General features: G+C 39.6%; 1 protein-coding gene and 1 long non-coding RNA gene across 4 annotated transcripts in view; one reads left to right on the top strand and one right to left on the bottom strand.

Moving 5' to 3' along the window:
• Positions 1-6,561, top strand: part of LOC150066707 (uncharacterized) — a 507,115-nt gene extending 500,554 nt beyond the window's left edge. For both annotated transcript variants that reach the window (XR_016533582.1, XR_016533583.1), the window contains exon 5: positions 6,488-6,561. This is a non-coding gene — a long non-coding RNA (uncharacterized LOC150066707). The remainder of the gene's footprint in view (positions 1-6,487) is intronic.
• The window catches only part of Pdzrn4 (PDZ domain containing ring finger 4), a 327,296-nt gene that overhangs the window by 44,106 nt on the left and 257,867 nt on the right, over positions 1-25,323 (bottom strand). For both annotated transcript variants that reach the window (XM_090324214.1, XM_090324222.1), the window contains one exon: positions 23,764-23,866. In XM_090324214.1, coding sequence (XP_090180340.1) covers positions 23,764-23,866 — 103 coding nt within the window. The remainder of the gene's footprint in view (positions 1-23,763; positions 23,867-25,323) is intronic.

Raw genomic sequence — 25,323 nt, 5'->3', positions numbered from 1 at the left:
TGAGTTCTCTGCATGACTCTTCTCTCAGCCTTCTGTTTTTAGAGAAGCCTATGAGCACTCAGTCTACCATTGCCTGTCACTGATATTTCACAGGATTTTCAACATTTACCATCATCTCAAATTTTCTTAATTTTACTTTGTCTTCTACTTTTGCATACAGACTCCAGAAAATAAGTTAAATTGTGTTAGCTCCTGAATCATTAGGCCTGTAATAGTCTCTAATAGGAACTAGATGTATAAAAAATAGTTTCTAAGCAAAAGGTAAAGTCAAGTCTCCAACTCACACTTACAATGAACTGTCTTAGTTTTCTTACTCCAAAGAGCAGCTCTGTCCTCAGCTCAAGCTCTGTTTCCATCTGACTTCTAAGCATTCCTACCTAAATACTACAAGTCTCAAACTGTTTCCACAGTGAAGCAATGGGCATTTTTTTGCCAGTCCTAGGGTTTGCACTCAAGGCCTGTGCACTGTCCTTGGGCATTCCTTAAGGCTAGTGCCACAGCACCACTTTTGGCTTTTTTCTGTGCATGCGGTACCGAGGAATCAAACCCAGGTCTTCGTGCATGCTAGGCAAGCACTCTACCACTAGGCCACGCTCCTGGTCCCACTGGGCATTTTTATCTTGGTTATATGAGAGGTTGTCTGGGTGTACATAATTACATTAGTGCACAACCTCAATCATTCTTCACTCCAGGAAGTAATGGCATATGCCTAAATGTACTTATGTGATATATAGATAAGCTTATCATGGTGAAACATGTGTTGAAAGTATTTAATATTAAGAAATAAGTTACTTTTTTGTGCCAGTATTGGACCTTGAACTTAGGGTCAAACACTTTCTTTTGGCTCTTTCACACAAGGCTTGTACTCTACCACTTGAGCCATACCCACTTCTCCAGTGTTTTGCTGCTTCATTGAAGATAAGAGTTTGACAGACTTTTCTGCCTAGCATTAATGTTAACCATGGTCCTCAGATCTCAGTGATCTCCTGAGTAGCTAGGACGACAGGTGTGAGCCACCAGTGCCTAACTAAGAAAGAAATATTCTTATCTTCTTTGCACAGATGAGGGACCCAAGGCTCAATCAGGTCACACAAGTACCAATTGAACAGAGTCTGCTTGAGCCTCCACAGAGCCGATTCTAAATGCTGTCTCTAAATGCAACTTTTCCAACAAGAATAATAGGTGTGTACCTTGTGGAGTAAAAAAAAAATGTGTCTTCTGGCAAATCAATGCTTAGGGTATTTTTAGGTGATAATAAATGAAGATTTAATGAAGACAATTTATTTCAAAAATTGAAATGTGTACGAAGTAGTCTGAGGATTGGAGAATCTTCTACAACCGTTGTCATATGACCAATGTAACCTCAATAAGATATTGATCACCTTGAATTATTAAGGATTGCCTGTATTGTGTTGCTGTATAATGCAAGCAGTCAAGATCATTAGGCAAAGTGACAAAAAGAACTTCTAAAAAGTCCTTCATATCCACAAGAAATTCTGAAGAGAACATATGGCTCTCCAAGCTCCTGGCATATGAAGAGGAGAATATGCCTGTGAAATGGCCAATCTGATTGTTCTTTGGGGGTTTTGTACCGGTACTGGGGCTTGAACTCAGGGCCTAGACAGTCCACCATCTTCAGATCCAGCTGGCCAGTCTGTTTTTTGATGTGCTTTACCTTAGGATAGTAAAGGTAATGGAATACTAACATGAGCCAACACTTACTTGTATTTCTGTAGGTCTGTGAGCTCATTTACCTATCCTACACTGAACTATTTTTCTAAAGATTATATTATCAGAGCAAAATGAAGGCACAACAAAATGCCAAAGCTTGGGGATGTGGCCAGGAGGGATCGCTACTACACTGTTGGTGGGAGTGTAAACCTGTTCAACCACTATGAAAAGCAGTATGGTGATTCCTCAAATGACTAAACATAGAGCTCCCCTATGACCCAGCAATCCCACTCCTTGGCATTTACCCAACTGTCCAGAAACAAGGGCATACTAAATCCACTAGCACAATGATGTTCATTGCAGCATTATTTATTATAGCTAAGATATGGAACCAACCCAGATGCCCCTCAGTAGATGATTAGATCAAAAAGATATGCTACTTATACACAGTGGAATTCTATGCTGCCATCAGAAAGAATGGCATCACCCCATTTGTAAGGAAATAGAGACTTGGAAAAAATACTAAGTGAAGTAGACCAGACCCAAAGGAACATAGGCTCAGTGGTTTCCCTCATTTGTAATAATTTGTACACACCTAGGACTCTGCTAGCAGAAGATTACAATAAAGTAAAACCTAGATACACAAGGTCATATAGGATGAGGCTAAATGAAATGAACTCTAGGATATGAAAACAAAAGATTTATCTTGTGTGATTGTTGTTCTTAGTGTACTATGTTATTTCTTTTCTCCTTTTTTGCCCTATGGTTAATCTCATATTGCTACTGTATCTGACTTTGCTACCTTGTATATTGTATATATTTTTATTTGGTAATTTGAAATAGGAAAGGGGAGAAAAGAAGATGATTGGGAGTGGGTGGGGGGAAGAAAACGGGAACCAAAACATGAGAAGGGATATGAATGTGTGAGAAGTAATGCACCTACTGCCTGATGAATGTAACTCCTATATCCCGACAATTAAAAAAGGCCTTTTCATTAGGGATTTGGACCTTAAAGTAAAAATAGGAACTCTTCTTACTCTCTGGGTTTCTGAAAGAAGTGATTTTGCAGTTCCTTTTGCTTTCATTTCACAGGAAGATATTAGTTTTTTTTTCCCTGAGAATATTGGTGCTATCTTTCTTTAGGGGATCACTTTTCTTTGTGATTTCTCAACTAAGTTTTTACATGTTCTTTAAGCATTCTGACAACTTCTCTCAAAGAGGATTGACAACTGCCTGTACCCAAGCCAAAGTCACATTCTTTAGGAACATGAACTTCCTGTTCAAAAGAGGTTCAGCAGGGCCCAGAGCTTGGCCTAGTGGTAGAGTGCTTGCCTAGTATGCATGAAGACCTGGGTTCGATTCCTTGATACCACATACACAGAAAAGAGCCAGAAGTGGGGCTATGGCTCAAGTGGTAGGGCTGTAGCCTTGAAAAAGTTATAGGACAGTGCTCAAGCCCAGGACTGGCAAAAAAAAAAAAGGTTCAGCAGCTGTAATGAGTTTTCTCATTACCAATCAACACACTCCCCTTCCAAAGGCTGTTTATGGTCTGTTAGACCTCTCACATGAGATAATTCACAGTGATAATTTATAGACTTGTATAGCTGTTCATTTGTTTGTAAACTGAAGGAAAACCATCAGAAACTCTTGACAATTATATGCCTTAAAAGAACATGCATACAGTAACATGCCAAAGAAGAGTTAGAATAAGGAAATACCAGTGATGTATGCTTATAAAATTATACATTTACAAAAAGGTTCTAGTAGCTCACTCCTGTGATCCTAACTACTCAGGAGGCTGAGATCTGAGCATCCTGGTTCGAAGTCAGCCCAGGAAGGAAATGTCTAGGAGATTCTTCAGTCAACCACCAGAAAACTTGAAGTAGAGGCATGGCTTAAGTGGTAGAGCGCAAATCTTGGGCACAGAAGGCAGGCCCTGAGTTTAAGCCCCTGGACAGGCATTTTTTAACGTGTCATTCTTTTTTTAAATAAAGAAATTCATGTCCAATACCAGCTATTAACTAGTTGTGTGTCTTTAACTGTCAGTTTTTAACCTCGATGGGCTTCTATTTCCTTATCGAGCCACCTGGATGTTCTTCTCTACTGGATTTTATCTCTAAGTAGTTACACAATAAGTTTCAATTTCACCAGTTTATGAGCACAATGCCTCTTGATGAATGTCACCCCATCATCCTTCCCTCCCATCTCTCCCAGCCCCATCTTTTATCTTATAGTTCACATGTCAAAATTCTCTTTGAGACTCTTCTGTCCAAAAGCCACTTAATTTTCCCTTATACGAACATGTTAATCCATTTTTAAAGCTCTATTTCAACCCTTATCATGCTTTGATTATCAATACTCCTTTTAAGTTTGAAAGAAAATCTCTATTCATCTTACATCTCTCCTGTTAAAAGCACATTTTAAAACAAGTTTTCTATGGCAAATTCTTCTTTAGTTACCGCTTCCTATGGATTCTTTTTTTACTTCCTACTGGGCCAAACCTGTGACTTTAAAAAGTCTGATCTTCTGAGGAGGGTAAAAAGAACAGATGGCTTCACTGTGCTACAGAACAAAGAAACAAAAGATTCAGACTTGACTTAGAACATTTTTGTGGCTGAAAAACAAACAAATCAAAAAGGAAATATCAAGGAAAGTTTGAGAAAGTGAATTGAAAGTGTGTATTTGAGAGACTGGGTAACTTTTACTTTCTCTAGTGAGCAACTTCTCCTGTAGATTACCAGCTAACAAGAAGGCATGGGTCTCCAGAAAAAGCCCACTGCCAGGTACTGGTGGCTCATACCTGTAATCCTAGCCACTCAGGAGGCTGAGGTCTGAGGATCACAGTTTGTAGCAAATCCAAGCAGAAAATTCTGTGACACTCTTATCTCTAATTGACAAGCAAATAGCAGGAGGTGACTAGTGATAGAGAATGATAGCCTTAGCAAAAAAAGCCAAGAAACAGTGTCCAGGCCAAGTTCAAGCCCCTATACTGGCACACAAAGTAGGGGTGGGATAGGGATAGGAATAGGGATAGGGAGAGAGAGGGGGGCTGGGGGAGGGGGAGAGGGAGGGAGAGAGAAAGGGAGAGGGAGGAAGAGAGAGGGAGAGGGGGGGAGAGGGAGGGAGAGAGAGAAAGAGGAGGTAGGAAATGAAGGGAAGAAAAGAAAGGAAGAAGAGGGAAGGAGGGACTTTTACAATATGTTATATCAACAATAAACACACACAAATACTGACCATCCTGTCCTGAGCAATAACTGTGGATTTAAAATTGGATAATCTATGCAATTCCATCTCTTGGTGCAATTAGAGAGTAAATATTAATTGTGTAGTATACGTCTAAACATTCTCCTAATATATTCCATTTATACGGACCATTTTCTTCTTCCACTTCAGATATACTGTCTAGTTCCAAATTTGTAAATGTCATTACAAGATTTTGACATCTCTCTCTGGGTTTGAAGTGAGCTCAAAACATGTTTGCTACATCAACCCATTCTAAAAGTTCTACTAGCTGATAAAGAGGCAGAGAGACGCGCGTGTGTGTGCGTGTGTGTGTGTGTGTGTGTGTGTGTGTGTGTGTGTGAATGTATGGGTCACATTTGTAACATTTTTATATAGTAGTTTCAAATTTCAAGTCAATAAACTATAACCAAAGGGGTGACTGTTCAAAAAAGAAATGTACTCATTACCTGACTTATTATAAATATCATAGAGGGGTTACAGTTATAATAATAGTTATAATAATACTATATATATATATATATATATATAGTCAGTTGTGGGGCTTGAAGTCTGGGCCTGGTGCTGTCCCTGAGCTCTTCAGCTCAAGGCTACCACCCTATCCCTTCAGCCACAGCCCCACTTCCCATTTTCTAGTGATTAATTAGAGATAAGAGTTTCATGGTCTTTAGTGCCTGGGCTGGCTTTAAACCAAGATTCTCAGATCTCAGCCTCCTGAGTAGCTAGGATTACAAGTGTGAGCCACTGCTCCTGGCTAATAATACGATATTTTAAAGGAACTATAACCCTACTACCCCCTCCCCCTCATATTTAATACTAAGACCAAAATAACTTTTTGAAACCATGAAGTACCTAAAGAATTTCAACTCTAAATCCCCTAAAAGAGCTATTCAAGCGGCCGAGATGTCAGAACCAGCCCAGGCTGGTTTGAAACTCTCATTTCCAGTTAACCACCCAAAATGGCAGAATTGGAGCTGTTGTTCAAGATATAGAGTGCTTGTCTTGAGCAATAAAATCTCAGGCCCAGGTGTTTGGTCTAGTGATAGAGTTCTTCTCGAAGCCTGAAGACTGGGTTTGATTCTTCTATACCACATACATAGAAAAAGCCAGAAGTAGTGCTGGGGCACAAGTGGTAGAGCTCTAGCCTTGAGAAAACACAAGGACTGTGCTCAGCCCCTGAGTTTTATATGTATCGAGGGCATGAACAATGATGCAGACAGCTAATATACAGGACAGGCTTAGCTAGAATTTTTTGCAGTTCTATTAAATGCCTCTTATTGTTACAACAAAAATACATTTCTTGGGAGCCGGGAATTTAGCCTAGTGGTAGAGTGCTTGCCTAGCATGCACAAAGACCCAGGTTCAACTCCTCGGTACCACATACATAGCAAAAAGCTGGAAGTGGTGTTGCAGCTCAAGTGGTAGAGCTCTAGCCTTGAGAAAGTCCAAGGACAGCTCTCAGGCCCTGAGCTCAAGCCCAGGACAGGCAAAAAAAATTTAAAAATTACATTTCTTGGAACCAGTTTTTAAAATATATTTGTCTTTGTCTTCTTATTTTTATCTCATGGTTCTGCAGGTAGGATCTAGAACAGGGAGGAAGAGAAGAAAACCTATCTGAAGCAAAGAAAAACAACAACAAAAGAAACCACGGCAAGTGGCTGGAGAGGGGGAATGCTGGGTATGCCCTGGCCCGATGGGAGGGAGCAGGGAATGGAAGAACCTGAGCAAGTTATAAAATTCACATTTTATTTCCTAGGCCTGAGTTTTCCAGATTGTATGTAAGATGATCCCCAATGGCAGTGTCATTGGTGGAGGCACAAAGAGGTGGGAGATACAGGAGCTACTGTTGAGACAGCTGAAGTTCACATTTATAGGAAATCTTCATGTCTTTATGTAGGAGGGAAATGCAAATTTCACATCGCTTTAAGAAAAGGAAACACAAAACTTCTTGTAGAATTGTGCTTCAGGCTGTACATGTACACTGTGTGAGCTACAACTTCACACTCCTCATCGTTTTTCTAGGAAAGCACACGGAGCACCCCTGTTGAGAAGACTTCAGCCCGAGGTGACATGATGACAAGAACTAAGAATGGTGACAACAGGGACCAAGAGCAGAAGCTATGAGAGAGGCCCTGCCTGGGACCTGAGAGGGGTGGGGTGTGTGTTCCCGGGAACAGTGGGGTGCAGTCTGTAAAGATGCACCAGGCAGAAATGAGATGACTTTCTGAATAATGATGGTGATAAGCAAGAAGTTACAATGGCTTTTGGCTTTCTCTCCTGGCCAGTGTACCTAGAAAATAAGCTTGGCTTTAAAGATTAGAATGAGCTCACAAGTACTCAACTGAGAATCTATCAACACAGCAAATGCTTAGCACCTAGTAACTGTGTGTGTGTGTGTGTGTGTGTGTGTGCTTGTGTGCACTCAGTATTGGGGCTTCAACTGAGGGCCTCATATTCTCACTTACTTTTTTTTTCCTCCCAAGTCATGGGACTTGAACTTTAGGCCTGGGTGCTGTTCGTTGTCCCTGAGATCCGTTCTGCTGCTGAGTCATAGCATAGCCATTTTCCTGTGATTAACTGGAGCATGGAGTATCATGACTTTCTTGCTGAGGCTGGCTTCAGACACACATCCTCCTGAGTAGCTAGGGTTATAGGCCTGGCGCCTGCCTAACTTAGCTTTTTTGCAAAAAGCTAGTGCTCTACTATTGTGCCACACTACCACACCTTTTCTTGTAGCTTTTTGTTGGTTAACTGAAGATTGAGCTGATCTGGGTTGCCCCTAAATCACGATCCTCAGAGTTCATCCTCGTGAGTCACTAGTCTTAAAACGTGCAGATGATGGGGTGAGGAAACAACACAAAGGAGAGGGAGTATGTTGAGGGCAGCAGCATGCTTAATCTAGGAAGCAATCTCTGTCATTTAATATTTGCCTTGTGTTTCAACCTTATTCTTCTGAACCTCTGCTTGATTATATAGCTGCTTGGAATGGGTATTCATTAAATATTAACTGTAATATTAATCTCACTGACTAGATTTATGGGACTACATTATTTCTATGAACTGGATATTTGAAATGAGCACCTTTAATTTTGTTTAATGTTTGAAGTGGCATATAAAATTGTGTGTAATGATAGAATATCATATGTTGATGTTTCAAGACTAAATATTGTATAATGTCCATATCACATCTATTTATTCAAATAGGTACCATTTGCTTGTGGATAAAAATGCAGCATCTTTTCTCTGAGGTCTTTTGGAAATGCCGAAGGCATTGGTATTGTATGGAGTGAACCCTCCTGTATAATACAACACATCTATCTTCCTATCTTACTACAGCTGACAACCAATGCCTCCCAATCTTTCCTCCATTCTTACAATTGTTTTTGAATAAAAACTGGGCAGTAGTAGGTCATGCCTATCATTGAAACCACTGGAGAAGCTGAGATCTGAGGATTGTAGTTCAAAGCCAGCCCAGGCAAAGTCAGTGATATTTTTATCCTCACCCACCAAAAGCAAAAGTGGAGCTGTGGATCAAGAGGTAGAGTGCTAGCCTTGAGCAAAAAAGCTCAAGGACAAAGTGGAAATAAGAGACTTTTGTTTAAAACAACAATAACTCAGGAACAGAGCCTAGGCCTTGAGTTCAACCCAGGACTGTCCACACACATACATACACACATTAAAGGAAGGCCACTGATTATGAGTGAGACTACCTCTCATGTATTTCCTGTAAGAGTATAATATATAGAGGTAACTTTTTCTTTTTTCCTTGTGAACTCATGGTTTGGGAGCTATTGCTGAGCATTTTTGCTCAAAGCTAGTGCTCTACTGCTTGAGCCACAGTTCCATGTCTGGTTTTTTGCTTGCTAATTTGGAGTCTCAAGGACTTTCCTTCCCAGGACAACTCTGAGCAGGGATCCTCAGGTCTCTGTCTCCTGAGAAGCTAGGATTACACACACGAGCCACCAGTGCCCAGCTTTAGACAAAGAACCATGGCTAAGCCTAAGGAAAAACTGTAAATATTAAGAAGTTGCTAAAATTGTATAAAAATACAATGCATCAAGAAGAGGGACAAGCCAACAGTGCTGTGACTGACTCAGGAAGTACTATTGCAGATGCTATTATTCAAGATTGTTATTGTGGACTACATTCATATACTGGATTAATATAATTCTTGGATCCTGATATGTTGTCTGTATTGGAACATCATTAGCTTTCATTATTTAATTCACTGTGAATATGGATACCTACTTATGAAGCTACAAACCAGTGTGTTACCAGTACCTTATCTCCTAGAAGTTGAGGAAAACTGTTATTTCAGTATGAAACACAGTATTTTGAGGAGTCCAATATTAACCTTACATAAAATATGCCGGGAAGAATCCAATCTAGGTTTTTTTTTCTTATTTTTCAAATTAAAAGTGCCAGGCACTGGTGGCTCACGCCTGTAATCCTAGCTACTCAGAAGGCCGAGGTCTCAGTATTACACTTCAAAGCCAGCTCAGGCATTCAAGTCTAAAAGACTCTTATCTCCAATTAACCACCAGAAACCTAGAAGTGGCTCTGTGGCTCAAGTGGTAGAGCTTGAGCCTTGTGCTGAAGAGCTTAGGGAGAGCAACCAGACCCAGAATTCAAGCCCCATGACAGACAAAACAACAACAACTAAAGACAAATACTTCCAGACACCTGTGGCTCATGCCTGTATCCTAGCTACTAAGGAATCTGAGACCTGAGGATCCAAATTCAAAGCCAGCCTGTGAAGAAAAATCCACAAGACTCCTATTTCAGATTAACCAATGAAAACCAGTAAATGAAGTGTGGCTCAAGTGACAGAGCACCAGACTTGAGTAGAAAAGCTCAGGCAGAGATCGGTGGAAGATGGAGGCAGTTCAGTGTGAATCATTCTGAGCTGGCGCAAAGATACAAGTTCTGGCAGTGTAGGAGACAGTTCTTTACGAAAAATTGATCCTAAGTAAGCTTTAGTGCCACAGAGATCTCAGTCAGAGAGGAAAAAAGGCAGAATAGCGGTGCAAGAAAACAGCATGGAGCCCCGCCAGCCGTGGAGCAGACAGTGCTTCACGGCTGCGCAGACTCGCCAGCTGTAGACAGAGCCACACAGAGCCTGCGCGAGCCCAGAGCCCACACCCGGCTGTGCATGGACCTGCCAACTTCACGGAACCTGAGAATCCAGCAATTTGTGAGTACCTCCGAGAAGTTTCTACTTCTGCTAGTGGAACGGCATTGGGAGGGTACCCCTCCCCCACAAGCTGAGAGCAGTGCCATCTTGACTTCTGGCAAAGACCTGGCCAAAGCAACTGGAACCTGAGAGGTGTTGCTGACAGCGCCATCATTCCAACAGGCAAAGGATTTCCCAGAGATCCCTTAGCCAAAAATCCAGCCCCAGTGCTGCTGAAGTCTGTCTGCTGAGCCCTCCACAGACCTGGTAAACAAAGCTGCTGGTGAATATTTCAGCTTTGTTTTCCCCATCAGGCAATCTGATCCGAAAAACCAAATCACAAGAGAAAAAAACATTGTGAAGTGATTGGATCCCGAACTTAGTGGAGACACAAGTTTCCTATCCTGCACCCCCCCCAAAAAAAACCTGAAAAATGCCCTTTTTTATGTTCGTCTACCCCTTTTCTTTGCATTTTTAGGTGTTCTTATTTTCTCTTTGCCGTTTTAACTATACCTTTTTTTCTAATGTTATGATTCATTCCTTTTTTTTTTCTTTTTTTTTTCTCCTCTCTTTTCCCGCATTCCTTCTGTTACTGTGGTCATTCCTAGAAACACACTGACAGGTCTGGGTACAGTCTGAATAAAAATGATATCATTATTGATACAGTCACCTGCTTTTTAATCTGGTTCTCCACCCTAGTATCTCTTGGGTAAGAACTCACAATAGTGAGGAATCTCCCCCCACCTTTTTTTTTCTTTTTTTATGTGTGTTTTGTTTTATTTTGTTGTTTTGTTTCTTTTTTCTTTTTAAAATTTGTATCATAGAAACCTACCTCTTTTCTCTGTATATTCCTCTTATTACTCTTCTTATTTTTATAAGTTTTATATAAGTTCTTCTAAACTTTACTCAAATATTCTACCTGTCTATCACCTTAGGTCAGTTATCCTTACGCTATACCTATTCTTCATTACTATAATAATCTTACACTCCTGCATTATTCTTTTCCTAACTCCCTTGATGTCTTTCACATTATTTTCTATCTCTTGTCCTCTGTTCATCCTTCAACTCTTGTAATGCATGGATCTACATTTGATGGTTGGTGAGCAATGCTGTGTCTCTGGGTGTTCAATTATACTCTAGGTCCAGAGGGACTTCAATACAATAGAGATTGGATTGAGGGGCTTATTTTTTTGGTCATAAATCGGTAATCTGTGGTTGTATTAGATTTGTATGTAAGTGCACAAAAAGAAAGAGAGAGTGATATTACCAATCTAAATGTGTGAACATCTATTGTCAGCCAACTAAAAAGGTCTAGGTTGGTTATATCTGAAAAATTATAATACTGTTTAGTATTAATCTTGCTCCCATTTTCAAAGGGCAGAACAAGAAACTCAAGAAAAATGTCAAATCAAAGAATAGCATCTCCCACCCAATAAAAACAGGCAATGGAGCAGTCAGTGGCAAATCTAGAGTCTTCCAAGTGCTATACAAATGCAATTGATAAACATCATTAATGAAAAATGTGAAAACATAAAGATATGAGAGGAAGCCATAGCTAATCAAGAGGAATCCATAAACAAGTTGATATGTGGAAAATGGGAAGCCATAAAGGGGGCCATAATAAAGGTTTTTCAAAGAAAAATGGACGAATTCATAGAATCCACAAACAAAAAGGTGACCGAACTCCAACAAATGTCCGAAGAGAATAAAGCTGTTGAGCTCACCACTCAAATGGAAACCAAGGAGTTAAAGAAATCCATACATGATCTAAAACAAGAGATGCAAGGCATCAACAATGAGCAGTTAGAAGCAAGGGGGTTGAAGAATAAAGCAGAAAGCTTTGATAGCAGGTTAGACAATGCAGAAGAGAGAAATTCCGGGGCTGAAGATAATTTAGTTGTTATAGAGAAAGAACAGAAAATGAGTCAATTCAAATCTAGGAAATATGAGAAAATACTTCAGGAGGTCTAAGATACAATTAGGAAGCCTAATTTAAGACTAATTGGTATTGACGAGGGTCTGGAGAAAGAGGTCAATGGTATTGGAAATATACTTCAGGGAATCATCTCAGAGAACTTCCCAAATATCCAGAAGGGCAGGCCCATCCAGATACAAGAAGCTTTTAGAACCCTAAACACACCTAACCAGAAAAGGACATCCCACCAGCACATTATAATCTGAACTGGATCAATAGAGACCCAAGAAAGGATCCTAAAAGCAGCCAACGCGAAGAGAACAATCACCTATAAAGGCAAACCAATCAGAATAACCCCAGGTTCTCAGCAGAGACCATGCAAGCAAGAAGAGATTGGAAGGATATATGTCATGCCCTGAAGTCAAATAACTACTAACCAAGAATACTGTACCCAGCTAAGCTCTCATTCATAACTGAGGGAACAATAAAAACATTCCATTCCAGGGGAAAGCTTCAACATTATGTAGCAACCCAACCTACATTACAGAAAATTCTCAAAGATGTTCTACACATAGAAAATCAACACAAATGTGATACAGAGAAAGAAATGGCATCTAAAACTCATACCATCTAAGTATCACAAGAACTGTCAAGACACAGTCACTAATGAAAGCTTTTAAAAGGGCAGGAACTAATAAATATTTCTCAATCCTGACTCTCAATATCAATGGACTTAACTCTCCAATTAAACGACATAGACTATCTAGTTGGATAAAAAGCAAGATCCATCATTCTGCTGTCTTCAAGAAACACATCTTACCCCCCAAAAACAAACATTTTTTGAAAGTGAGACATTGGAAGAAAGTATATCAAACTAACGGCCCCCATAAACAGGCTGGAGCTGCCATCCTCATATCAGATAAAATAGACTTGAAACTAAAATTAGTGAGAAAAGACAAAGAAGGTTACTACATACTGCTAAAGGGATCTTTCTTCCAGGAGGACATAACCATCCTAAATATCTGCACGTGTAATCCCAGAGCTCCGAACTTCATCAAGCAAACTTTACTTTCACTGAAACCATACATAGGTCGAAACACAGTGATTGTTGGTGACTTTAACACACCACTCTCACCTATGGACAGATCAACCAGGCAAAAATCAACAGAGAAACCTTAGATTTGAACAACTGTATAGACCAACTAGATCTAGACATCTGCAGATTATTCCACCCAGCAATAACTCAGTATACCTAAGAAAAGCCAAGGGCCAGATGGATTCACAGCTGAATTCTATAACGTCTTCAAAGCAGAGCTCACATCAGTACTCCTCAAGGTCTTCAACGAAATTGAAAATTAAGGCTCTTTGTCAAACTCATTCTATGAAGCCAGTATAACCGTCATCCCCAAACCAGACAGAGATTCATCAAAGAAAGAGAACTATAGACCTATTTCTTTGATGAACATCGATGAAAAACTTCTCAGCAAAATATTGGCCAGCCGTCTTCAACAACTCATCAAAAAAATTATACACTATGATCACACAGATTCATCACAGGGAGGCAAAGCTGGTTCAACTTATGCAAATCAATATAATTCAACACATGAACAGGAGCTAGGATAAAAATCACTTGATTGTCTCAATAGATGCAGAAAAGACATTTGAGAAGATCCAACACAGCTTTATGTTAAAAGCTATGGAGAAACTAGGAATCCATTGAACATTCCTCAGTATAATAAAGGCTGTGTATGACAAACCCACAGCTAGTATTATACTTAATGGCGAAAAGCTAAAGCCATTCCCTCTAAAATCAGGAACGAGACAAAGGTGCCCACTCTCTACACTCCTCTTTAACATAGTATTAAAATTCCTAGCCAGAACAATAAGGCTAGAAGCAAGCATAAAGGCGATCCAAATAGGGAAAGAGGAAGTAAAACTTTCCCTCTTTGCAGATGACATGATTCTGTATTTAAAGAACCCTATAGAATCCACTCCCAAGATCCTTGAGCTGATTCAAAACTTTGGAAAGGTACCAGGGTGTAAAATTAATCCTCAAAAATCAACTGCCTTCCTCTATGCCAACAGTGGGAGGAATGAGGCAACAACCAGGAAAGCAACTCCTTTTGCAATAGTCTCACAGAAAATAAAGTACCTAAGAATTATCTTAACTAAGAATGTAAAGGACCTTTTTGATGAAAACTTTAAAACCCTGAAAAAGGAAATTAAAGGAAAACTAAGGAAATGGAAAAACCTCCTATGCTCCTGGATTGGAAGAATCAACATCGTGAAAATGACAATCTTGCCAAGGGCTATCTACAAATTCAACATAATACCCATCAATATCCCAATGTCATTCTTTAAAGAAATAGAAGAGGCAATTCAAAATTTTATATGGAATAATAAAAGACCCCGTATACCAAAAACACTTCTTAGCAGAAAGAACAGCGCAGGAGGAATTTCAATACCAAACTTTAGACTTTATTACAGAGATATAATTATCAAAACAGAAGAACAGGCCTGAAGACCAATGGAATAGAACTGAGGACCCAGATATTAAACCACAGACCTATGGACACCTAATCTTTGACAAGGGAGCCAAAAAAATAGAATAGAAGAAAGACAGCCTCTTCAACAAGTGGTGCTGGCAGAACTGGTTTACCAGATGCAGAAAACTAAAGTTGGATCCTTCTTTGTTACCCTGCACTAGAATTAACTCCAAATGGATCAAAGACCTGGAGGTAAAAGCTGACACACTGAAAACTTTACAAGAAGGAATAGAGATACACTAGGCCTCCTTGGCACAGGTTGAAACTTCCTTAATAAGGACCAAGAATCACAACAAATCAGAGAAAGGCTGGATAAGTGGGACTGCATTAAACTGCAGAGCTTTTGTATGGCAAAGGACATAGCTAGTAAATTAATTAGGAAGCCTACAGAGTGGGAGAAGATCTTCACCAACCATACAGCAGACAAAGACCTCATATGTAAAATATATCAGCAGCTCAAAAAATTCAATCACTCCAAAACTAATCTCCAAAGAAACAACCATCCCATTAAAAGATGGGCCAAAACTTAAAGGGAGTCTTCTTTGAAGAAGAAATAAAAATGGCCTATAGACATATGAAGAAATGCTCGACATCTCTGGTCATAAAAGAAATGCAAATCCAAACAACTCTAAGATTCTACCTCACTCCAGTTAGAATGGCCAAGATCAAGAAATCTAATAACACCAGATGCTGGAGGGGATGTGGCCAGGAGGGTTCACTACTATAATGTTGGTGGGAGTTCAAACTCGTTCAACCACTATAGAAAGCAGTATGGCAGTTCCTCAAAAGACTAAACATAGAGCTCCCCTATGATCCAGCAATTCTACTAGTAGTCATTTATCCAATTGTCCAGAAACAAAGACATATTAAATCCACTAGTACAACGATATTCATTGCAGCACTATTTACCATAGCAAAAATATGGAACCAACCCAGATGTCCCTCAGTTGATGAGTGGATCAACAAGACGTGATATTTGTACACAATGGAATCTATGCTGCTGTCAGAGAGAATGACGTCGCCCCATTTGTTAGGAAACGGAAAGACTTAGAAAAAATCATATTAAGGGAAGTAAGCCAGACTCAAAGGAACTTAGGCTCAATGGTTTCCCTCATTTGTCATAATCAGTAGAAACCTTGGCCTCTCCTCCCAGAGATTTGTAATAGAGCAAAACCTAGATACAAAAGATCATATAGTATGATGCTAAATGAAAGGACCTCTAGGATATAGAAACAAAAGGCATATAATGACTGAATGTTGTCCTTAATGTACTATGTTATCTCTTTTGCTGTCCCTTGGTTATCTCATTTTGTTACAGTATCTCACTTTGTTATCTGATATATTAGATATATTTTTATTTGGTTATTTGAAATTGGATAGGGAAGGGGGGAAAACAAGATGAGCTGTGGGGGTGGTGGGGAGGAAAAGGGGACCAAGACATGAGAAAGGGTATCAATGTATGTGAAGTAATGCACCTTCCATGTGGCAAATATCATGTAACCCTTGTATTAATTAAATAAAAAATACATGAAAAAAAAAACAAAAACAAATGAAAAGCTCAGGCAGAGTATAAGTACTGAGTTCAAGCCCCATAATGACACTTCAAAAAAAACAAAACGTAAAACAAAAACACTCAGCAACTCCACCATGTTTCCATGGGCGTAGCAAATATATCCAAAGTGCATCTGTATAGAAACATCGCACTGCCTTCTCCATCATAAATATACACTAGCTTAAAATTTTTTTAAATACCTTTCAGTAAAATAGTTTGCTTTCTAGTTTTTGTGGGCTCTATTTATCGTTCCAAATTAGCTAGTGTAAAAGGGGCGAACACTAACATGAGGTGATGTGGGGTGAGGTGCCCCCTGACCATTGGCACAGGGCTACTGGACACACACCAGGGCAGTGTGTTCCTCACTAGAAGATCTTCATCCCGTGCTGGGTGGCTCATATCTGTCAGCCTAGCTGCTCAGGAAGCTGAGATCTGAGGACTGTGGTTCAGAGCCAGCCTGGGTGGGGAAGCCCATGAGACTATTTTTTAACAGGTAGCCCAAAAGGCAGAAGTGGCAAAGTACTAACTAGCGTTGAGCATAAAAGGCTGGTGACAGCACACAGTCCCTGAGTTCAAGCGCTAGGCTGGCACCAAAGCAAAACCAAAAATGAAAGCCAAATTCTGCAGCTGGATGAGCGATTCCAGGGATTCAGTCCTGCACTAGCTTCATCAGAGGTGAAGATGCTCATGCGCATCATGTTGAGATGTTGGATGCTGGAGGTGAGGAAGGCTACAGGACCCAGATGACAGGGACCTGGTATAGAAGCCAATCACACTCTATGGCTTCCATCTGCTGGGTGACCGTGCCTCAGGTGGATCTCTGCTATCTTCCCCTGCAGTTTGCTCTACCTGGAAAGACAGCTCTCAGTTCTGGGCTGCTCCTAGCAGAGTCCCTTAAAACCCTGACACTCACTGGGAGAATGTGGGATGGTATGCAAATACTCCCTTTCAACAACCTTTCAAGGACACCTTTTAAGTAATGCGTATCTCGAGGATCTGCAAACAAAAATGAATGTGAGCAGTTGGATAACATCTACTATATGTGGTACAAGGCTCTGCATTTTCTATCTAGATTTCTAGGCAAAAAAAAAAAGAATGTGCTTATAGTAACCTTGTTTAACAAATAACTTGGGAGGTTCAATTTGCTTTTCATTGTTTTCTTCAGAAATCAGGTTTGATGCTGTCATAGTCAGTGAAGTGAAACATAGATTAACTTCATATTTGTTTTGTAATATGACCAAATTAATGGCAATACTAATCTCATTTCTTTCAGTAATCTAAAGAATTACAATAACTTTAATGAACATCATCCTCAGCTTTGTAGTATTTCTTGCTAGTTACTCTTGAAGGAGGAATTCTTTTTCCTTAAATAGGATCTCATGTCTTAGGGAAATAACTCAATTTAATAAACACAAATATTCAAATTAAGAAATTCAGAGTCACTTCTGCATAAAACATTATATTACAAGTGATTAAAAACCATGAGCCTTGATAAAAGGTTTAATAAGCATAAAAATTAAGACAATTGCTGGGTGCCAGTGGCTCATGCCTGTAATCCTAACTAATTAAGAGGCTGAGATTTGAGGATCTACGATTCAAAGCCAGCCTTGGCAGAAAAGTGCCTGAGACTTACATTCAGTTAACTACCAAAATAAGTGGAGCTGTAGCTAAGGGGTAGAATGACAGATTGAGCAAACAAAAAGCTCAGAGCCAGTCCCCAAGCCCTGAGTTCAAGCTCCACAATAGGTGCAAAGAAAAACAAAAACCAATCTTGACTCAAAATAGAAACACCAGTTGGAGAGAGAGATGAAGTTTTCATAACACTGTGGTGATTTCTGTTGTTTTCTAATTCTCTAGTACAGGAAGAGGGTAAAGGACCTGTCCAGCAGCTATGTGAATTAGAAACTTTGTTATTTCATTAAAGATTTATTGAATGCCCAGTGGAAACATGATGCTATGCAATGATGAACAAGGCAAAGAACACTTCTCATATTCTAGAAAGAGCCTACAGTGTTACACATGTCAGACAGGAAGATTTTCCTCTACACTGGCTTCACAATTCATAAAGTTGTTCCAAAAGTATGACTGGAGTCTAGTTAGTAGCTACGCTCTTGGGTGTATGTGTGTTTGCGTGCAATTAATGACCATCCTCCTGTTTCGTGGTTCTCTACTTCAGTCTTTTCTCTTGTGCCAATACTAAGGTTTTAATTCAGGATGCAGGCTCTGTCCTTTAGATTTTTACATCAATGCTGCTTCTCTACCACTTGACCCACAGCTCCCTTCTGGCTTTTTGGTGGTAAATTGGTGATAAAAATCTCTTAGACATTTCTGTCCAGGCTAGCTTTGAACCATTACCCTCAGATTTCACATCTCTTGAGTACCTAGGATTACAGGAGGGAGGCCCCCCCCCCATGCCCAGGATAATGGTGTATTCTTTACAAATGGAAAAGACAGCTAATGTCCTGAAATTCTCACAAATATTCTGCATGTATTTGCTTCAACACCAGGAAATTCATTTTTGCAAAATGACACTTCCCAGCACAACAGAAGTATTTATTTATGCATTGCATAAGGATTGCCATGGGATAGCTAATTAATATGCTAAATGCTGCTTCTTGTTTATACACACTGGCCCAGGGATTTCTTTTTGGTTAATGTGTTCATGCAACTCTGACACCTACTCATCCTTTCCTTTCCACCTTTAATCCTAGTCTAAACAGGTTTCTAAAATGTTTTGCTTCCATTTTTACGACAGTGGAGACATAAAAGATACTTAACTCAAACTCTTAGGTGTGTTACTTCAGCTCTAGCATAAGAGAGGAATTATAAATGTGATAAAAATGTAGAGGATCAGAAATGTTGCTAAATCTAGCCACACAGGAGGCTATGATCTGCGAATCATGGTTCAAAGTCAGCCCAGGGAGGAAAGTCTGTGAGACTTTTCTCCCATAAACTACTCAGTAAAAGCTGGATGTAAAGCCATGGCTCAAGTGGTAGAGAGACAGCCTTGAATGAAAAAGCTTAAGGGACAGAGAGCAAGCCCATATACACACAAATAAACACTGCTGAAATTATTTGCTTGTCTTGATGGATGGGATGTTTTATTGTATTAAAATTTTGAACTGATTGGCAACAAAGACTACAGAAAATTCAACTTCCCTCTGTGCAGGCAGTGGCTACATACTTTTATTAGGAGCTGGGTAAAAGAAGTCTCTATTTCTCAAAGCTTTTCCCTTTAAATTACTTCTGGTTGAGGTTGCTTTTGAGGTCTGCCTCTGCCTGGCCTAGGGCTGTTTTATGATTTATTTCAACTTTTAGATGGCTGTAGAAATATATATATATACATATATATATATATTTCAACAATGTTGAAAATAAAGAAGAGAAGCTCCTTCCTCATGGGTAGCCAGTGGCAAATAGCATCCTGCCTCTTCATATGAGAACATCATTTCAATTTTGGTATTTTTATTTTTGCCCCTCCTCAAAAATAAAATTAAAATCATTCATCATTTTTAATTAGAGACCAAGTGTCATCATTTTTTAAAGAGAACAAATTTCAAGCTGTGAGTCTTTTAATGTAGACCTGTCCTCTGAGACTATTCTGAAGCACTGTGGGGAAATTTAAAACCCAGTCAAATATTTTTCTTAGGAAAAATGGTGTTAGGCCATGGTGAGATATGGGTGTCATTAAAAATTTTATAGAGGTCCTGAACACACACCAGCACCACCACCACAATCTCCACGGCTGCATCTGCCATCCATCACAGCCCCGCCACTCTAAGAGTCCATCAGTGCAACCATCTGCATGTTAAAAAAACAGTCCCTAAATATGTATTTAAAAGATAGTCTGAACTGTTTTGGTCCATTGGGTCAAATAATCCATGTACTAAATGTCTCTAAATATGTATTCACAAGATAGACAGATCAGCCGTGGTCCACTGAGTCACTTGTACGTAGGTCTTTTTTTTTTTAACTGCATAAATAGCTACATAGATTGTTGCAGAAAAATTGACTTGCATAGTTTGCGTTTGAGTGAGTTTGGAGACACACTCTGTGCACCGAGTTCTGTATTTTATTTTTGTTCTGGTACTGGGACTGGAACTCAGAGCCTGGATGCATTTCCTTAGCACTTTACTGTTTGAGCCACAGCTTTACTTCTACAGCTCTACTTCAATTTTTGATGGTAAATCGAGAGAAGAGTCTCATACATCTGTCTGGACTGGCTTCAAATTTTGATCCACAGATCTCAGCCTCCGAAGTAGCTAGGATGACAGGTGTGCGCCATATGCCCCAGCTGAGTTCTGTACCTTCAAGGGCACATTTATTATGATCACTCCAGAGACTTACAGAACCTATGCTTCACTCTGCTTTCAGTTTTATACTTAAAAAGTCAGAAGACAGAGCAGTACTGCGCAAACTGTATTCAAACTGAGACAAGAAATGGAGAGACAGACACTAAGATGATGGATTTCCCAACCATGTCCTACTCTATATGCCAGATCTATCCAGGTCCTGCCTCCCCTCCCTCTCACCAGCCTGCCCTGCTGCAGCCATTGCATCCCTCCACTCAAGCTCATCACCAGCCATGGCCAGGCCCAGCCCAGATGCCCTTCTGTGAACGAACAGATCAGGAAAACAATGGATCAAGAAACATCCATGTTATAGATATATGCATGTTATAGATATATACATATATAGATATATGTATATGCATTTATACATCGACATGTGTGCATACATGCATGTCTGTATATGTTTTACACATACAAAATAAAATTCTACTTGTCCATCAAGAAAAATACTACATAATTGCAAAGAAATGGAGGGGCCTGGAAATTTTTAATGATAAATGAAATGCCCAGTGAGTAGAAGGGCACATGTTTTCTGTCACAGGAAGAAATTAGGTCTCATTGATGTGTGAATACATACGTATGTGTGCATACGCAAACATATACATGGTCATATGCATATATACACAAGCATTAAAATATGGCATATGGAGGGGAGAATTCCAGTGGTACAGCTGTTTTGAACAACTAATTTTATAGTCTAACAGAATGAATACCAGGAAACCGGAACTTGTAGATAGAGGGAGAATGCAGCCATAATAGTCAATGTACATGTGTAAAAATGGAGCTGGTGACATTGAGGGGAGTGGTGGGGTTGGAGATGAAGGGGAATGTGGGAGAAATGACAATGATCACGACGCATCGTTCTGATAAACTGGCATGCTGAATTAAAACCCCTGTGTATAATTGCTTGAATAATAATAATAATAATAATAATAATAATAATAATAGAACAGGCCCTGCCTAGGCTGGCTTTGAACCATGATCCTCAGATCTTAGCCTCTAGAGTAGCTAAGATCTATAGGCACCCACCTCTGTAATACTCTTGAAAGTGGCAATGACTAGGTTTCCCTGACAGTGCTCTTTTGCTAGCTACAGAGTTATAATTTAGTCTAGGGTCATCTCAGCCAGCCATAGAAATACTCTGTTTCTTTGTGTTATTGTGGTTGTGCAGAACATAAACGTAAGTTTAGAGCCAAGTGCTGTAGCTCATGTCTGTATCCTAGCTACTTGGGAGCCTGAGATCAGAGGATTGCAGTTCAAGCAAGCCTGGACAGGAAACCCCATGAGCCTTTTATCTTTTTAATTAGCAAAAAGCCAGGAGTTGTGGTTCAAGTAGTAGAGAGCCAGACTTGAGCAAAAGTAAGAGCAAACATTCAGGTTCTGGGTTCAGGTCCCAGGACCAGAACACACACACACACACACACACACACACACACACACACACACACACACTTACAGTTTAATATTTCTAGATGTTTCTCTACTTATAATAGACTCCACAGTTGAGATTGGTAATACTAGTAAACTGACTTGATTTTATAATCTTAACATGATGCCTCCATGAGGCATGGTATGTGTCATAACTGGCTTGAGTGCACTGGGCAGAATCATTATTCTCTCTGGAACTTAGTAAACGATCCTCAGGGCATTCTCCCATGTCTCCATCCCCGCCTCGGACCATGCACGATGCACTCATATGCATCTTCTGCCATGACTGAAGACTGTCATAGTAAATTCTCCCCTATTTAAATTTCACAGGGACATCATTTCAATCACTCATAAAGGTGCCTTTGGCAACAAAACCCACCGCTGACAGCAAATGAATGACTATGATGCTGTGATTAACTAAGATTTCAGCCTACAGATAACTTGTTTCAACATTTAACACTGTCTTCTTTTAGATGTGAGCAAGTACAATGGACATTGGTCAATAAAAGAGGATGAGGTTCTGACAGCAGTCTTTGCTGTGTTACTGCAATGACACACTGATGAATGAAAGGGATCTTTCTCTTGCTTAGCTTTCATCTCTTCTTCCTACAACCTCTTCTCGGAACACAGAAGCCCAAGTTAAAAACCCAAAGTAATCCAGATAGTTCCATTCACCAAACCTGAAGGTTTCCATAAATGGAAAGAAAAGCAGTTATTTTGTTAAGTGTTTCAATTTAGGAAATTATTTGGCAGGAAGAGACCAAAATCTAATGGCTGGTTCAGAGCATACCAATGCTTGAGCAGCTTTATAGACTAGAACTTTTCCTATAATTAAGAGGAAGAGATAAAACTAACCTATGAACACCAACAAAAGCGGGAGAACCATTTACTAAGTTATTTCTTTCCAAATAACCATTTTTGTAACTTCTAACAATGATTTTTGCGGAGGGAAGATTTCAAATAAACATCTGTTTGCTTTAGGTGAGCTCCACTGAATTGGCCTTATGGATTTCTGATCCTCCTAAGGGAAGAGATTTTAGGATTTCCTGGTTGCAAGATGGAAAAGAACTTTGCTGAATCTCTATGACATCATCTGAAGCATTAAAAGTCCTGTTTATCAAAAGCTTCTTTACCTCCGCAGTCTACTTTATTTCCAAATGTCAGAGTGGTCTGAAATCTTTCAAGGATTTATGGACCACAGAAAGAAAAGAAATATTAGGCGAAATCCCAACTTTCAGTGAATGACATTCACAAAGTAGAAGATAAGTGTTCTGAAGTGTTACATATTGCAGAATACACCATCTAACATTATATCATGTGAAGCATGAACAGTGTCACAGTTGTTAAATACCATCTCCATTTCTAAAACATCTGTGGAACTACTCTCTTTATATATAAATATATATACAACATATACACGTACATATACATATACATGTGTATGTGCCCATGGTTCTTTAAGAGCACTCAAACGTACTCGAAACTGCTCTTTAGAATGTACACGTGAGACAAAATAAAGAAAACATGGACACTATCGCCAATACAATAGTTTACTTTAGCAATTAAAACCAGAAAACTACCCAATGAATAAAAGCAATGAGCACAATCTCCTTTCCAAATTCTACTAAAGAAACCCTCTTACATCACAGAAAGATAGGGAAAAAAAGACCACTATATTATACTATATCAAACGCAACAAAATCCCAATTATTTCCAGACTTAAACTATGTAAGTATTCTCCAACATACTTAAAATATTGCAGACAATTCAAAGACTAGTGAGATCTTACAGGTATGTAATAAACAAGTTATTTCTCCACATAATAAGTGAATTCCTTTGATTTGCAAAACCCTTCATGAAAGAACAGGAAGTGAAAATGATCTTACCTCATATTCGAAGTCCTCTGTCCTGTCTGCATCAGTGGGCAAGCTGGGGAGATAGTCATTGTCCTCATAAAACTCATGTTCCATCGGATGGAGAGAATGGCAGCTGCGGGGAATGCAAGGAACATAGCATGATTAAAACTGAAGTTTGTTTTCAAACTGCACTTTTAGTTTTTTCTACTTTGTAATAAGACATTCAGTGATCTTAGTGGTCCAGAAACAATGAGTGAGAGCCATCACTTTTCTTCTGTGATGAATCCCATCCATACACTATTTCTAAAAGAAGACTAAAGAAGGTACTGGCCTTCTGAGACACAGCTCATGCTCTTCCACTCAAAATCTCTGGCCTGCTTCCCGCTGCCCGAAACCAGCTCCACAGGAAGGATGGCATTTAGGATTGCTGTCTCCATCCAAAGAGGCTATTTTAGAGCAAACTACTTGATAATCTTAAAATTCAAGTCCCTTGGGTGTGTGTGTGTGTGTGTGTGTGTGTGTGTGTGTGTGTGTGTGTGTGTGTGTGTGTCTTGGGGCCTGAACTTCAGAACTCCAGGCCTGAGTGCAGTCCCTAAGCTCAAGGCTAGTGCTCTACCACTTGAGCCACAACTCAACTTCTGGCTTTTTAATGGCTGAGGTATGGTTCTCATAGATTCTTCCTGCCCAGCCTAGCTTTGAAACACAACCCTCAGATCTCTGCCTCCTAAGGAATTAGGGCTACAGGTGTGTACACACCTCCTAGGCTGGCTTTTGAAAGTCATTTCTAACAGTATGTGATATATATATATATATATATCAAACTATAGAATATTCACACATTACTCCCTCCTAAGATAATTTAGATTTTGAAAGTCATTAACATTACAAGGCATATATATATAAACATACATATTACAGATTGTAGAATATACTACACGTATTATCCTGATGTAAAGACAATCTATTCCTATTTTGATTCATAATCTCCCATTTATCCTTTGATAGATTGCACATATACAAACTATAGATAGTATTCATGGCATTATGTCATGGAAAATGCCTATAAGCTGCAGGATTTTTATAATTCCCCTTCAGAACACATTACATAATGGAAGTGAGGAAATTCTAGGCATGGATGTCATGTATTCTTTAACCTTTGGAGAGTGCTGGAATTGCTCAGAGTAATCATCTTTGAATTACTATAGTTAGGCTGTGTGTGTGTGTGTGTGTGTGTGTGTGTGTGTGTGTGTGTGTCCTGGCATTCATTGTCCCTGAGATTTTTTTACTCAAAGCTAGTGTTCTACCACTGGAGCCACAGCTCTGCCTCTAGCTGTTTTGTGGTTAATTGGAGCCTGATACCCAAGTACATTTCTCATTTTTGATCATCAGTTCCAGGAGGTGGTAGTTTCACTCTGTTCCTAGCTTTATTCTCAGCACTCAGTTTCAGGGCCTGACATAAAATGCTGCTACAATACAATGAATGAATGAATGAATGCACAGCATGGGGAACCACTGTGGTTCTAGAAGCAGAACTGTCAAGGTTTGAATTGTAGAGCACCAACCATGAGCAGAAATAACTATGGGATAGTG

The sequence above is a fragment of the Megascapheus bottae genome, chromosome 2 (genome assembly GCF_031878675.1).
Source record: "Megascapheus bottae isolate mThoBot1 chromosome 2, mThoBot2.hap1, whole genome shotgun sequence".
NCBI classification, from domain to species: domain Eukaryota; kingdom Metazoa; phylum Chordata; class Mammalia; order Rodentia; family Geomyidae; genus Megascapheus; species Megascapheus bottae.
Note: the sequence above shows the minus strand (reverse complement) of the source record. Positions and strands in the feature narration are given on the sequence as shown.